The 16,905-nt window shown below is 44.4% G+C and overlaps 1 protein-coding gene across 1 annotated transcript in view; it reads left to right on the plus strand.

Moving 5' to 3' along the window:
• Positions 1 to 16,905, plus strand: part of Adamts16 (ADAM metallopeptidase with thrombospondin type 1 motif 16) — a 161,503-nt gene that overhangs the window by 7,435 nt on the left and 137,163 nt on the right. The window contains exon 3 of the mRNA XM_008834569.3: positions 580 to 905. Within this exon, the coding sequence (XP_008832791.1) occupies positions 580 to 905 (326 nt within the window). The remainder of the gene's footprint in view (positions 1 to 579; positions 906 to 16,905) is intronic.

A 16,905-nucleotide genomic window follows, 5' to 3' on the forward strand; every position in this document is an offset into this window, starting at 1 on the left:
CTTCTAAGTCTGTTCAGGGTTGCTCTTATGTACATGTGTTTAGAGCTGATGACTTGGAATTGGATAACCTTCCAGGGAGCTTGTCCCTGGAGAAGACTCATTGTTTCTCTCTCAGTACCACTGATTGCTTGTAGAACTTGTAAACTTTCTCCCGTCCATGTTGGCATGTCAACTAGTGCTGTCATTATGCACCTGATTGCTGAGATGTCATGGACACACCATCCTTGCCATGTCTAGAGAACACTGTCCAGTAGTGGGTTTCCCAGTCCTCCATCTCTTGCAGTCTTTCTGCCCCTGCTTCCGTGATGTTCCCCTGAGTGTTAGGTGTAGTGGTCAGGTGGCTGATGTATCAGCTGGCACTGTGCACCCACAATCACTTATTCGCTACACTTTTATCAGTTGTGGACTTCCATAGAGCCAAAAAGAATTTTCTTTGGTGAGAGGTGAGAGCTGTGCTTCTCTGTGGGCATAAGCATAAAGATTTATGACACAGTTAGAGAATGGCAGTAGTAGGTTCTCCTCTAAAGAAGTGAATTTTTTTTTCCAAGAACTCAACCTCTCTCCCTCTCTGGTTTTCAGAGTATGACCTGGTGTCAGCCTACGAGGTGGACCACAGGGGGGATTATGTATCCCATGACATAACGCACCACCAACGGCGGCGGAGGGCCTTGGCCCAGCCAGGAGGAGACGCCCTTCACTTGCGCCTGATGGGCACCAAGCATGACTTCCACCTGGACCTGAAAGCTGCCAGCAGCTTGGTGGCCCCTGGGTTCATGGTGCAGACTCTGGGGAGAGGAGGTACCAAGTCTACACAGATGTTCCCACTGGAGGACTTCTGCTTCTATCAGGGCTCCTTACGGTCACAGGAGAGCTCCTCGGTGGCACTCTCCACCTGCCAAGGTTTGGTGAGTACAGATGGTGCTTGCTGCCCAGTTGGAGTGTAGTGGTGCCGATGGTGATGGGGGAAAGGGGAGGAAAAACACTGCTGGTCGTGGGCTGTCGTCACCTGTTTTGCTGTGCACAACAAGTGAACTTTGCTAAGTAACTTTTTAAAATATACTGTGAGAAGCCTCAATGGCTGCTCTTGCAGAGGACCTGGGTTTGACTCCCAGCACTCACATAGCGGCTAACAACCATCCATAACTCCAGTTCCAAAGGATTCAAAGCACTCTTCTGGCCTCTGTGGGCATCACACACATTACTTACACATGTGTATGCAAAACGTTCATTTTCATAAAATAAAAATAAATTTAAAGACTATTAAACTATGCTGTGCTCTCTCCCATGGCTGATAGAACACTGCCCATTCCTTTTTATGCTCTACAAAAATAATGAAAGAGCACCTCTGTTTGAAGGATACATAAGAGGCTGTGAGCAGGTCTGGATATGTGAGTGATGGACGGGCTCACAATGGGGACTGGAGAAATGTCTTCCTTTGGAATGGCCCACAGTGCTCAATGGCTTATTTGATGAAATGACTGAAACTATGAAAACAGTGTGTCTGTCCGTCTGAAAAGGACAGCGTGTTTACAGGTCAGGCCATACAGGATGCTGGGGCCGCACTGTTCCTGTCAGATTCTGACTCTATCTGCACGCTTCCCCTCTCCGAGTATCTGACCTACACATTGCCCCGGCTTCATGTTTCGGGTTTGCTAAGCCCACAGTAAGGAACACGACCAAGGTGAGACCCTGTGTCTTAGGTACCTGTCTTGTTGCTGTGACAAAAGCAATGTAAGGAAAAGGTGCTTTATTGTGTCTCACAGTTTGAGGGGACAGTCCATCGTGGCGGGGAGGTCATCCTGGTAGGAACTTGAACTGGGTCAGATCAGGAAGCGGAAGGAGACGAATGCCAGTGCATAGCTACCTTTCCCTTTTTGTACAGTCTAGGTCCCCAGCACATGGAACAGTACACTTATATTCAGAGTGTGTTTCCCAGCTCAGTTAACCTAATCTAGAAATCCCTCCCAGATGTGCCTGGAGAATTGTTTCCATGGTGATTCTAAATCCTGCCAAGTCCACAATCAAGATTAGCCATCATAGCACACATCTCTCAGGCTTACCTGAGCAGAAATCTCAATGGATTCTCTTTTAATTAGCTTAAGATATTTCCATATTTTAGAGGGAAAGGTAAAAATTAATCTTAGATACAGATGATCAACATGCAATTTAGCAGAGTGAAAATATAGCGTCAGAAGCCTTCTAGCTCTTGAGGTTGTGAAATATTTGCCAAATGTTTTTGGACACGGATGGCATCTCTCAACAATGCTTCCAGTCTGTCTGATGCTCCATTTCCTCCTTGGAAAGGGGAATTTCAGTCTCCATGTCTCATAAGACATTTTGTATATGTGTGACAGTATTAGATGCTGAAAGGACATTTGCAGCCAGATCCTTAAAATTATTAAGTTCATGCAAATGTTAAATCTCACAAAAATATTTTTAAAATATTAGTATTCTACTTTTTGGTGGAATTTGATATGAGCTGACCTCATTTTTGCTTCTATTTTTAAGACACTTTCAGTTTGAGAATGGACATTGGCGTTGCCAGACCTAGGGTGGTGGCTACTTGGGACTCTTGTTAAGCATGAAAACTTGTGACTGATTTCTTCCACATTCTCACAGGAAAATACGTCTTCCTTAACTAAGGAAACCGCTCATGTGGGGTACAACATGAAGACATCTCTTCCTTGCCTTTTGTTCACAAAGATCTCAGTCGGAGGAAGGATGGCATCTGTGGGCCGTGCCTTCAGGCACCTGGATCTGCCTGTAGAGGCTGGGACGGTGCTGTCAGCCTGAGTATGCAGGCCCACTGATGACCCTGCTTTCCCAGAGGCAGAGCCTTAATCTGATAGCTGAATTACTCTCTGGGACCTACCCCATAATTGAAGCTAGCTGACATCAGTTTGAAGTTTCTGGCTCTCTTTGAACTCGATGGCAGTTGATAGCGAAGGTTTTAAGTGTGTGATTGATGGAGGAGAGAGACCTGAGGAAGGACCAAACAAAGGGTTTTCTCTGGGTGGTAAACAATGATATGTGGCTTTGGGAAGAGAAATTACTTGACCTTCACCATTGACCTTCCAAATTCACAAGTACAGTTTTGTGATATTTGCTTGCAGATCATCACAGCAAATGTGATCTCAACTAGCCTCAGGAGTGGAGGATTGGGGGATTGCCCCCTAGCTGGCATCACCCCAGCCCCCAGCTTTCAAATCTGTGAGCAGAGGATGCTAGCACCTTTCAGGGCCATTATTAGGCTGACTCTCAGATTCAGCTGAAGTCTGGGTAGATCTCCGCTCTCAGGGGAGCTCTTCAGATTTGCCTGGCTTTTCCACAGGATTTCTCTCTGAGGCAGCTCTCTAAAAGGAGACAAGAGCCAGTGGAAGCTTTTGTCTTCTTCTTTTAACGATGTTTTTATATTGAATGTTTGCACATGTCATATAACACATCTTAATCATATTCAGACAACCTCTGCTATCTGCATGCATCCCTCTAAAGTACCCCCACACTGAATTTCATGCATTCTGTCATATATGTAGATTTTTCCAGGTGTCTGGAAATGGGTAAGAAGCCCAACCTTAGCTGAGGAACTATTGGCAGCTGATCACTGCTAGGTGAGGGAGAGTTGGTCTATAAGGGAGTGACACTAGGAGGCTGACCAGGCTCCGGTGGATGAACTCACACCAAGGGACATCTGGGGACACAGCTTGACTTGATAGGCCTTAACACATATGACAGAATTCCTCTTCTTGATATGGGTTCACTTCCTGATGTGCATAGATGTTAATACTATGACATCAGTTACAGATTTTCTGTCCTTTCAGCCATCAAGAAGGCAGGAGATAGTGTGGTGATGGATTTTGTAGGGCAGGAGAAGGGGGAATCTAATTGTCAATTTCGTGATGAGGTCAAGTTTGATGCTTTTTTGTGCAATATGGATGGGCCACATGGTTTTGCACAGCCGTGTCCGGGTCTACAGGGGAGATTTTTGAAGTTGTGATAAAGTCTTTGTGTGGACAAGCTGATTTCTGTGCTTATCCATTCTTATAAAGCCAGCTCCAAACTCTCCTCCATCGGGGTTTGGGGACTGTTCCTGGAGCACATCTTAAGCACATTTTATTTAAAGTATTTATGCCTGGTGTCCAGGCCTCAGCAATCGATTTCTTTCTCGCCAGTACACTTACAGCTTGCTATAGACAGAATTGTGCCTAGTGAGAAATGTTGTATGTGCTTTCTGCTTAACATACAGGATGAGAATAAGTTTGGAAACAAACTGCTTAAGATTACAGTGCCTTGTATCATTCAGTCAGGGAGGACGGTGACTGAGCAGTGTGAGAAAACACAATTTCCAACCTATAGGTTGACACCTGTGCCTCATAGCCCAGCCCTCAGAATTTAATTTCCTAATAATATCTGGCAATTTTTTGAGGAACATGGTGTCAATGAAATAAACAGCTCTCACCTTAAAGAATAAAGAGATGGTTTATTCTGGAGCTAAATATGAGTGACTATGGCCCAGGAACATTAGATTCAGGTCACCTCAAATACCATGTTCCCTCATGGTAACAGTGCCTTACATTTTTATAGTAACAGAACAAAGAAAGGTCATAAATCAAGACACTTCAAATACATTGGAGGACACATTCAGTAGGCAGGTCACAGCAAAGCGGATGGGTTCTTACTATAGGTCTCAAATGCTGTCTGATAACATGCTTAGCCTTTTGATTGGTGAGACTGGGTGGTTTGCTAGGGTAATACATTTAAAAGGTTTTTTTTTTGTCTGTTAGTCATAGTGTTATATGTCAGAGTTTGAAAAAAAAATCACCAGCACCACTTTAAGAAAAGCAGCAAGGTAAATGTTTATTATTTCGACTGGCCGGGCTGTCTATCTCAGGAGTAGACGCATCCCTGATGATTGTCGGGTCAGAGTTTTTATAGGATTACAGAAATATTATTCAAACAGGATACTTGTGAACCAATCAGGTTTGTACAACATAGCAGAACTTTGAATCTATTAATCAACAACCAATCATTATACAGACAAGTGATACAGTCATATAACTTGGCAATCACCTTTGTAATTTTAAAATTGGTCAACTTCCTAGCCATAACAAGTATGAAATCAGCAGTTACCAGGTGGTCATACAATAATAGGGTAGTCTTATACTCTGTGTCAAGGTGACCTAAAATAGCAAGCGAGTTAGAGAAGTGAAAACAAGCAGCTAGCCAGATGTAGAATGTCTGAGATTAGCACGTTCCACTCGTTTGTGGTTGAGCTCTTTCTTGGAACTCAAGGCTGTTGTCTCTTTTTAAATATTTCCCATAAGTGAAAAGAGGTCACTATTAAAATAGCTATTCTGAGAAAGATGGAATAACTTAGGTTAAGTTGCTAATATAGTTCAACGGGATGTTAGATCAGAAGCAGAGGTGGGCAAGGAGTGGCTGTTTAGGGGGCTAAAGATGGAAAGTTTGGGGGGACTTTTATTCACACTGGGAAAGAGAGTTGATGGTGTTGTCCTACTGAAAATGAATAAATATTCATAGAGAAGACGAAAAAATAAATCAGCACAAGGTACTTCAGATTCCCACTCAGAGCAATGGTTTCAATAACAAATGGCCTTCAGCACCATGTCACTAAAACCTGCCAGCTCTGAATCCCAGGACATACTGACTGGAGAGGCAGGGGACAGGTGGTTTCACTTCAGGCAAGGGAACAAAAGTACCCATGGGAGGAGAGCCCAGGAAGCATGCCTCGTCCCGCCTTGGTAGGTGTCCTAGTTTGCTTTCCGTGGCTGTAATAAAAGACTCTGACCAAAACCTACTTGGAGGTTTTGACTTATTTGACTTACAGGTTACAGTTCATCATTTATTAAAGCCATGATGGGACCTGAAGCAGTATCCATGGAAGAGCACTGCCTATGGGCTTGCTCAGTAACCATCCTTACACAGCTCTGGGACAGTACCGCCCACAGAGGGCTGGGCCCTCCTGCATTAATTAACAGTTAAGAAAATTCTTTACAGACGTGGCTACGGGCCAATCTGACAGAAACAACTCCTCCGTTGAGGCCCCCTCTCCTCAGGTGTCTCTTGTTCATGTCAAGTTGACCAAAGCTAACCAGTTCAGGGGGTCAGTGTCTAAAAGCCAGGGCCAGGCTCAGGTCTCAAAGGTGGGATGTGATGCCCAGAAGTGGAGGGCTAGCAAGCAGTGATGTGGTTGGTGAGGGTGCTCAACCAAGGAACCCTCCAATGACACCACCCGGGGAACTTGAGAGACCGCGTTTCTGTGTTAAATCTAAGAATTCGACACCAGATAGGCGATCCTCACCCTGAAGTATTGCTAAACAGCGCACTGCAGCCGCCAGGTATCTTGATTCAAAATGCGTCTGATTTTGCACTTTCCGGCAAGACGCTGTATCAGCTACGCTGTATTCCGTACCAACTGACACATCTGTGCTGCGTCTGTCACAAGTACAGTAAGATGCGTCTGCTAATATAAAACATTTTAAAGGTCAAAGGAAGGATTAAAAGCCCTGTTTTTTTCCTTTCGGATATTGAAAATGTTTAGTGACTTGACCTCCCAGGCTAGAGGTAATGATAAAACTGGAGAAACATTGACATTAACTTATAGAATGTATGCTCAAAAAATTTGTTAAGGGCATCATCTTTCTTCATCCACTTAATCTATTAAGTCAGAGATAAATACTGTTTTCTTTAAAAAAAAATATTGACTGACCTGTAATGGACGTAACCAAGAGTCCCTCACTTCAGAAGGCATAATTCTGTAGGGTTCTGTGTAATCGTAAATGTGCAACGAATGCTCCAACTTAAATTATAGGCAGTTACATAAGCTACAAAAGAAACCCTTTATGTCACCCCCCCCTTCATAGGTGGGTCCCATCAGTTGGCTCTTTCATCTCTGTCTGTCTTCTGCGGAGCTGGTCATTTCTCACACAGAAGCACACAGTACATGATCTTTGTGACTATCGTCCCTCATTCAGTTTATTAATTACTTAACTTGTTACTGTGGTAATACCCTTGACAGGAGCAACCAAAGGAGGGAAGGGAGGGAAGGAGGGAGGGAGGGAAGGAGAGGGAGAGGGAGAGAAGGAAGGAGAGGGAGAGGAGGGAGGAAGGAAGAGAGGGAGGGAGGGAAGGAGAGGGAGAGAAGGAGGGAGGAAACTAAGGAAGGAAGGAGAGAGGGAGGGAAGGAAGGAGGGAAGGAGGGGAGGGTTCACTGGGGATCATAGCTGGAGGATGCTTTTCATCGTGATGGGGGAACCTGGGGTGACTGATCTCATTGCATCTGTAGGTAGGAAGCAGGGAGATGGATCCCGGTACTCTAGTCTACTTTTCCTATTTTATACAGTCTGGGACCCCAGCCTACGGGATGGTAGTGCCCACATCCACAGTAGGTCTGCTCTTCTCAGTCCCCAAACAGGTGGGGCTGAGCTGTGTAAGACAGCCAGTAGGGAGTGAGCCGGGGACTGGGCCAGCAAGCAGCGTCCCTGGATGGTGTCTGCTTCTTTTCCTGCTTGAATTCCCACCCTGACTTCTGTCAGTGATGGTCTGTGACCTGGAAGTATCAGCTAAAATAAACCGGTTCCCTTCGTACTGCTTTTGGTCAAAAAGCTTTATCGCAGCAACAGAAAAGCCAAGTTGGGCAGCGTCGCACTTAGCCTGATGCTTGTAAATGTCATCCATGTTGTGGCCTGTTTCACTACCTTTTAAATTAATTCCTTGAGAGTTTCATACAATATATTTCGATCTTATCCCCCTCCCCCCAGCCTTGTTCACTTTGATTGCACAATAATAATCCATCGGATACCTGCCCTGCTTATTGGTCTTCCACTAAGCCAATATGGCCACTCTTTACACTTCCTTGTGAGCAGTGCTGCTATGAGCTTGTTTTGTGTGAACATGTGTTTTCATTTCTCTTGGGTATAAACCTGGGTGTATAATCACTGGCCACGTGGACTCTCGACATCGTAAGGCCCTTCCTCTCTGTTTTCCACAGCGGCTGCACCATTGTATTGTGCTCCAGCCACTTTCTTCACATCCTTGTTCCAAACACCTATTACTCATCTTCTCTTTTTTCCTTTTTTCCTTGCATGTGTGTGTGAGGTGCACATGTGGGTGTGTGTGTTTTGCATATGTGTGGGAGCACTGTGCTACTGTGCACACAATTGTGTGAGCCTCTGTGTGTGTCGGGGGGGGGGGGGTATGTAGGCCTGAGGTTCATGTCAGGAATTATCCTCCATAACTCTTCAACCCTATTCATTGAGGCAGGGTCTCCGTCAAACCAGGAGCTCGGTGACACCCCTAATCTTGCTAGGCAGCTTGCTCTGGGGATCCTGTCCCCACTTCTGAGACTGGAAGTAGAGAGTGGCCTCCCAGCATTCACTTGGGTTCTGGGCATCCAGACGACACTCTAGTCTTCACACTTACATAGCAAGTGCTTTACCTATTGAGCTATACCCCCAGCCCCACCATCTTTTCTATTTTGGCCGTTCTAGAACATGTGGAGTCTCATTATGATTTGGGTGTATTCGATGGAAGTTAGTCATTACTGGTTTGTTAGGCAGGATCACTGTGAACTGGTTTTCAGCTTATCTGGAGTCTGGTGGTGCAAAATACCCACATATTACACCAAATTGCTCATAGTGAGTTTTCACTGACAAAGTCACAGGTATACATACAGAAGTCAATGAATCACCTTGACCTTTCCCTGAGCTTCATGAACAGGCTGGGTCTTGGTCATCACTGTGTCTGACTGTCTTTCACCACATTAAAGGTGCTTTATACTCTGGGGAATCAAATGTGCTGGGAGACAGTGAAACCCGAAGCCCGTTCTTTTCAATGGCGGGCCTGCCACAGAGTTGGGGGCGTGCCTTCCACTGCCTCCCCATCTCAGGATGCTGTCTTCTCAGAACATTCTAGACACTCTCGGAAGTTCCAAGGAAGAACAAGGGGAGAATGGAGCTGTGTGAAGTCGCTCGGAGTGCTTTCCTGAAGTGCTTGGCAGATTTTGTCCTTGTTTTTGAGAACTTTGCACAGGGCGTTCTCCTGCCTTCTGACTGATGAAGAGGCCAGGGAACTGCCCTCTGTGACTGGGCTCTGATGCTGTATCAGTCACTTTTCTGTTGCTGTGATAGAAACACTGGCCCAAGCAGTTTATAGAAGGGAGGGTTTATTTGAGCTCACGGTTCCTGAGGAATTACAGTCCATCATGGCAGGAAGGCGTGGTGGCTGGAGGAGGCTGGAGCAAGAGCAGCAGAAGCTAAGCTCTCACATCATCACACAGGCACAGGAAGCAAGAGAGCGACTGGAGATCTGGCAAGGTTAAGAACTCTCTAAGCCCATCCCCAGTGACGCGCTTCCTCCAGGATAGCCACACCTTCTAAAACCTCCCCAAACAGTGCCACCAACTGGGGACAGAATGTCCAAACATTTGGAGCCTATGGGGGACATTCTCATTCAAACCACCCTGACCTGTGATCTGCACCCACAGGAGCCTGGTATTAGGGTAATTAAGGTTTGTCATGTCTGACTTATCGAACCTGGAATAGTTTCCATCCTAAGTAAGGGCTTCTGGGGAGAAGAGAAAGCTGTTCTCACACCGTGCCCAGAGCTGCCTGCAATGTGGATCAAGAGCATGATGAACACAGGATTTGCCACTTCTGAACTGAAACTATAGCCCTAGAATGGACGGGCAGTGGTAGGGATTTCTTACCTCGTATCCACATACATAGAATGCTGTCACGCTGAGCATGACCAGCAAACACAGTAAATGTTGCAAAATTTCAGTAATCTTTTAAAATCTGTTAATTTTATTCAATAGCCACTTGTCTATTACTTTACGGCCTTGGGATGGTTTGCAATGATTTTAAATGTGTGTGTGTGTGTGTGTGTGTGTGTGTGTGTGTGTGCACGCGCACGCGAGGTGTATGAGAGAGAGAAAGAGACAGAGAGAGAGAGACAGACGAGAGAGAGAAAGACTTGCAGTAGCTAGGTTGCAGTTTCACTGGAAGGAGGGGGAGCCACACCCGTCACTCTGCCAGCAGAAGCCATTCTCCACTAGATGCAATTATCACACACACGACTATAAATTCTTTCAGATCGTTTCCTAAAACTACTGTATTGCATCTAATTTAGGGGTGACTCCCAAGCTCACACTGGAAGACGTGGGCATGGCCTCTGCATAGCCTGACAGCAGGCACTTGATAGAGCCATTTCACCTCCCTGGGGTGACGTTTCCCTTCACCTTCCACTGACTGTCACCAGACACTCTAAAGTTCAGTGACTGCCTTCTTTTGTTCTTTAATGTATATTTTTATGGAATTTTTGTGGATTTCATACATGTTAATCATATTCAGACCCCTCCCCTATCTGCACCCATAGCCACCCACCAGATTTCATGTATTCTGTTACATATGTTAAGGCCTATCAAGTCAAGTTTATATACCCAGATGTCTTTCAGTGCAAGTTCACCCACTGGAGCCTGTTCAGTCTATCTAGCGACACTCCCTTAAAGAAAATCAACTCTCCCTCACCCAGCAGTGATCAGCTGCCAGTAGTTCTGCTAAGGTTGGACCTGCTGCCCATTTCCCAAGTTCTAGGCTGGGCTTTGTCTGATTAAGTTTGCATGGGCCTGGTGCATGCTGTTACCACTGCTGTAAATTCACATGAGCAAATCCACAGGAGCCTGTAAGACTCTGTTTCCTTATAGTCATGCACCACCTCCGACTCATAATGATTCCGTCCCCATCTTCCCCAATGGTCCCTGAGTCCTGGTGGGTGAGGTTTCATGTAGGAGTCTCATTCAAGGACATGCACTTTGCAGTCTCTTTTTCTACAGACTTTGGCCAGTTGTGACCTTTTATGTTCTTTACCCTTTGTTGCACGAGGAAGCCTCACTGATGAGAGTTGAGACATGAATTAATATTTCTCCACCCCAGGTCCACTATGTTCCATGAGCCTTAGGTACAGAGGTTCCCTTGTAGATGTGTCACTTGGGGGTGGGCCTCTCACAGACACTTATTCTCTTTGTGTAGCTAGTTGTGGAACTTTGAAACAGTCTCTGTTTGTTGCAAAAGAAGCTTCCTTGATGAGGGGTGATTGGCATACTTGTCCATAAATATAAGGATCTATACTATTGGAAAATAGGAAGAAATTTGTTTGTCTAGAGATGTGACAGTTGTAGGGCTTTCTCTGAGATCTAATAGGATTTAGTGCTTCCTGTATGTGTGCAGGTGTAAGGCAGTTCACTGGAGCGTGAGTAACCTCTCCACTACTGCATCTCTGAAGGAAACTGATTCCCCCTTCCCAGAAGCCATCAATTGCCAGTAACTCCTCCGCTGGGGGTGGGACTTCCTGCCCATCTTCCTCCTCCATGCTGGGATTTGATCTGACTTGATCTTGTGCATGTCATCAGGCAAGTTCTATCCTTGGATTGACACAGTAGCTAGGGGCTGGAGAGATGACTCAGTGGTAAGAGCACTGGTTGCTCTCAAAGAAGATCTGGGTTGGGTTTCCAGAACCCACATATTGGCTAACAATTGTCCGTGACTCCAGTTTCAGGGGACCCAGGGAAACGACACCCTCTTCTGACCTCCACAGGTGTTGTGCGCACGGGTAAGCGCAGACAAAACACTTAAACACATAGATTTAAAAAATTATTTTAATTAAACTTTTTGCTAAAGACATGATTTCTTCACTATATTTGGCATTATATTTACATGAAATTTAGGTCTCCCTGTATAAAGCATGATTTATTTTTAACTTTTACAAAAACTTTATTGAGACTTTCATACATGTATATAAGGTGTTCTGATCCAATCCATGCCCACTCCCTCCCTTCCAACACCTCCCACATCTCCCCACAACTTTTTTCTTTTCCTTTTTTTTCTTCTTTCATTTACTTATTTCTATGGGGCTTTTGGCTACCCTAACATCCCCCCTCTGAAGAGGTAACCCTAAAATCTTTTAAGGATTAGATACAAGCTCCCAAATACTTTTGACATTTTTGGCCTATGGAACAGAGTATGTTGCTAACAGGCCCAAGGACATTTTGACTTTTAGCCAAGAAACTGGATAAATTTCTTTGGGGTCTTTTTACCCTAGCTGCCTAGCCAATTCCTACGAAATGGACACCACAGGAAAATTCCAAACACTGAAGGAAAACATCATTTCAAATCCACATAAGCTTTTCCAAAAACATAAAAGTACACATTTCCAAGTTGGTTTTATAAGGACTACAGCAGGAAAGGTGAAAAGTAAGAATAGGGATGCTGACCGCTCTGGCTTCTTCCATGTTGAACAGGGACGCAGGGTGAGGCAAGTATAGTACCCCTTCTTTGGGTCTATCTAAAAGACTCCCAAATTGCATAACTCCTATCTCTAAGGGGAAAAGAAAGTCCTTGAATTATGAATGGGAGATGTGAAGGAGAAGTAAACTCAAGAGGAACTAGAATTACAAGTTCTAGACAGGGAACTAGAAAAAAGTCGGAACAGGGCAATTTTCAAATGTTCATATGAGAGCCCATTGGAATTTCCTGACAAGGGCTTCCAGAAGCATCCCTCTATTGGGTTCCTCCTCATTTTTCTTTTGTCTTCCAAGGCTGGACTCGAGAGTGATAGACTCAGCTCAGGATTTGCTTTCAGGTATTTTGATAGCTGCAAATTTCAATGAAGCATGATTTTTAAGGCAATACTGTATAGAATAGATAAAACTTCTCAAATTAAATTATTCTCTTGCTTCCAAACATTTACCAGAATACCTTGTAAATGTTACGAAGCTCAGTTGTGTTTAAGAGTTCCCGCCCATGGTTGGAGACTTGTTCGGGGAACTGGTTTGAATTGTACTAGGCTGCATTTCCAGCCACAAGCCCCAGGAATTCCCTGGAAACTCTAGTCATTGAGAGATTTTTCTAAGGCACCCAATAAATCCCAGAAAACTGAAATACTGCCAAGTTCTCAACTGATAGAGAAATTTTCTTGAGCCAGAAAATTGAGAAAACAGCAGAACATGAGTGATCACACCTGAGAGTGGACGGAAGAAATGAAATGAGCTTTGAGAGAAACATAGCCCACTAGTCAGGTCTCCAGGTAACCAGCAGTCCGTGCTCCCAGTGATTGTGATTAGGGAGTTCATGACAGCTGTGGGAAGCTACCTGAACGTGCTGGATAATTTCAGAAGTCTCTGCTGATTACTTAGGAATAAATGTAACGGTAAAAAAAAATTACATGGAAAAGTGTCTATCATCATCAGAAATAGATCAGAGCATATTTCACAAGGTGAACTTTTGTGCTTGAACTGAATACAGATTTTTATAAGAGCTTAATATCAGCTGCAATTGGAACATAACCACACAAAAAGAATTACACAGGTAGAGAAATTTAACTATACAAATATATGGGTTTTCCTGCCTCCCCTTCCTTCTTTCCTTCCTTCCTCCCTCCCTCCCTCCATCCCTCCCTCCATCCCTCTCTCCATCCCTCCCTCCCTCTATCCTCTCTCTCTCTTTCTTTCTTCCTTTTTGAAGTAATGAAACTAAGATTCAAAGTGGTATTGTACCATTGCCAATACTCCAAGCCAGGTAGAGTTTAGACAGGTCTAGAAATCGGGTTTCAGCATTTTCTCTACAAAACTGTGTCCATTCAATTTCACTGTATTATATTTTTTCTGTAAAGAGCTGAATGAGCTTAAATGTTGGAAAATGTGGGGCTGGAGAGCTGGCTCAGCGGTTAAGAGCACTGACTGCTCTTGCAGAGGACCTGGGTTCAATTCCCAGCACCCACGTGGCGGCTACGAACCGTCCTTAACTCCACTTCCAGGGGAATCTGAAGTGCTCTTCTGACCTCTGCAGCATTGCACGAAACAGGTGCACTCACATGCATGCAGGCAATACACTCATACACATAAAATAAAAATGAGAAATATTAAAAAAATATTTTTCAAAATGTTAGAAAATGTGCAAAGAATTTAGCAGGAAAGCACCTGTGTCCTTGGTCTGGGGCGGCACACCAGGAAGCTGGCGGGGGGACAGAGCAGCACGTTTCCCTTCTGGTCACTGTGTGGTGTTCCCTTCATAGGAAGCAGTGCTGCTCCTGACATCAGACGACAGGAGTCATGGGCTTCCTCACTGTGGTCAGTCATATGGCAAATGTTTGCTGTAAAAGTCATGGGGTCATGGTGGTCATGTTCCAAGCCAGTGTGGTCAGAGGACTCCTTATGACAAGATCTGCCTGAATGTCCCCAGAAGGGCACCATGACACGAGAGAAGAGTGGGATCCTTTTGCTCACTGACTTTGGGGATGGTTCACATCAGGGAATGACTCAAGGACAGGGATGCCTAAACCTATTTTTATAGTGGATATTTAAGCAAAGCCCAACCCCAAGAGAAAAAGAAAGGACAAGTGAGGGTTAGGTCTTTGGAGCCTTCCATTGATGCAGGCTCAGAGCAGAGTAGCCTGTTGTATCTGGTTTTCTTTTATTTATTTTTTTCATACAGTACATTTTAATTGTATTTAGAACTTCCTTATCTGCACGCCCCTTTTAACCTTCCCACAGGATTTCATGAATTCTGTTTATACATTAAAACCTATCAAGTCAAATTTGTGTACCCAGCTGTCTCTCCATGTGAGTTCATCCACTGGAGGCTGTTCAGCCTGCCTAGCATCACTCCCTTAAAGAAGACCAACGCTTCCTCACCCAGTAGAGATCAGCTTCCAGTAGTTCCTCAGCTGAGGTTGGGCCTTCAGTCCATTTCCCCCAGTTCTATGCTGGTTTTGTATATGACGGAGTTTGCAAGTTCCCGGGAGTCTGGAAGACTGTTTCCTTATGGTCATGCAGCTCCTTCTCTGGCCCTTGTGGTCTTTCTGCCCCATCTTCTGCAGCGTTCCCTGATCCCTGTGTGGGAGAGGTTTAATATTGGAGTCCTATCCAGGGACATGCACTCTGCAGGCTCTTATTGCCCATACTTTGGCCAGTTGTGACCGCCTGTGTGCATCGCCCTCTATTGCTTGAGCGTCACTGAAGAGAGTTCAGAGACACATTAGGATTCTCTCTACCCTCAGTTCCACTGTGTTTTGTGAGCTTTAGGTATGGAGGTTCCATTGTTTACATGTCACTTAGGGTTGGGCATCTCACAGACACTTCTCTGTGTGGGACTGGTTTCAGAAATCTCTACTAGATGATGAGTGGTGTCTGATATACTTGTCTGTGAATATAAGGATCCATGTTAAAATATAATAAAAAATTTCATTCGTCTAGGGATATGACATATGGTTTTCTCTAAGATCTATGACCTCTCCAGCCATCTGTATTTGGTTATGTTTACAGTTGCCTCACAATTAATTGGGCTTTAAGCCCAATTAGGTAGCTGTTGATTAGCCCAAAGATAAAAGTGCCACTGTATTAATACAGTTCGCTGTGCTGGCCAGTATTGTGGTTATTAGGCTTTAAAATTGAGGTTGGACCATTGAGTGACTTTCCTTAGCAGTTCACATAGTGTCCTCCAGAACTTTGAGATCCAGTCTTCAGTGAAGAGGTTTCCAGCTCAGTCCCAGCTCCGTTTCTCCAAGTCCTGTGTCTGAACTACATCCTCTCTTCAGCAATAGTGTCTTACCTTCAAGTTCTGAGAGGTAATCAAGGGCTGTGGCCATGGCCTGAGTTATTTTGGGAGTCTCCTGACCAACCACTCAGATAGAGGTTTCAGATATTGTATCTGTATTTTTTCAGTGGACTTTTGAACTAATACATTTCCCTCTGGCTTTTCACACTACCTCAGCATTATTTATCTCTAGTCATTCTCTCCTGTCTCACCCACCCCCTTCCCTCCCCAGTTAAAGAACCCTCTCTTTTCCCATTACCCCTTGAAATATCTGTTTCCTATCATCCCCCCTCTCTTGAGTTCCTTCTTCCTTGTATAGCCTTCCCTCTCCCTTCCCCATTACACACCCCGGTTTCTCCATTTCCCCTTGGTAGCACCTGTTGCCTACAGCCCCTGTCTCTTTGGTTCCCTTTACTTCCATGACTCCTTTCCATTGTCCTGGCTGCCACAGTTACATAGGATAGCTACTCACATATAAATATTTGGTGCTAAGATCCACAAAAGAGAAAGAACATATGTCACTTGTTCTTCTGAGTCTGTTACTTCACTTAGTGAAACCGTTTCTAGTTCCACCCATTTCCCTGCAAATTTCATGACTTTGTCTTTCTTTACCAATGAACAGAACTCTGTTATGTGAGTGTACCACACTTCAATTATCCATTTGTAAGTTGAACATTTATGTTGTTTCTATTTCTTAGATGTTGTGAAAAGAGCAGCAACATGCATGGATGTACAAGTGTCTGTGCAGTAGGATGAGTTCTTTGTATGTATGCCAAGGAGTGGTATAACCAGATCATATGGTAGGTTCATTTGCTTTCCTGAGGGATTTCACAAGTTTGCACTACACCAGCAGAGGATGAGCGTTCCCCTTTCCCACATCTGCACCAGAATTTGAAATCATTTATTCTCTTGATCTTAGCCAGTCTGACTGGAGTAAGATGAAATCTTAAAGTGGTTTTGGTTAGCATTTTCCTAATTACTAAGGATTCGAACAGTCTTTAAGGTATTTCTTAGTCATTTTTATTTCTTCTTTTAAGACCTCTTTGTTCAGATCCATAGCCCATCTTTTTATTAGATGATGTTTTGATTCCTTGTTTTTTGAGGTCTTTGTATATTCTGGATATTAATATGCCATCAGATGTGTCACTGGTGAAGATTTTCTCCATTTCTGTGGGTTTTCTCTTCACTTCCTTGGTTGTTTCTTTTGCTGTACAGAAGCTTTTTAGTTTAATGAGGTCCCACTTGTGGATTATTGACCATAATCCCTGAGCAACTGATGTCCTGATTTAGAAAGTCCTTT

The sequence above is a fragment of the Nannospalax galili genome, unplaced genomic scaffold (assembly GCF_000622305.1).
Source record: "Nannospalax galili isolate Female #2095 unplaced genomic scaffold, S.galili_v1.0 scaffold197, whole genome shotgun sequence".
Lineage (NCBI taxonomy): Eukaryota > Metazoa > Chordata > Mammalia > Rodentia > Spalacidae > Nannospalax > Nannospalax galili.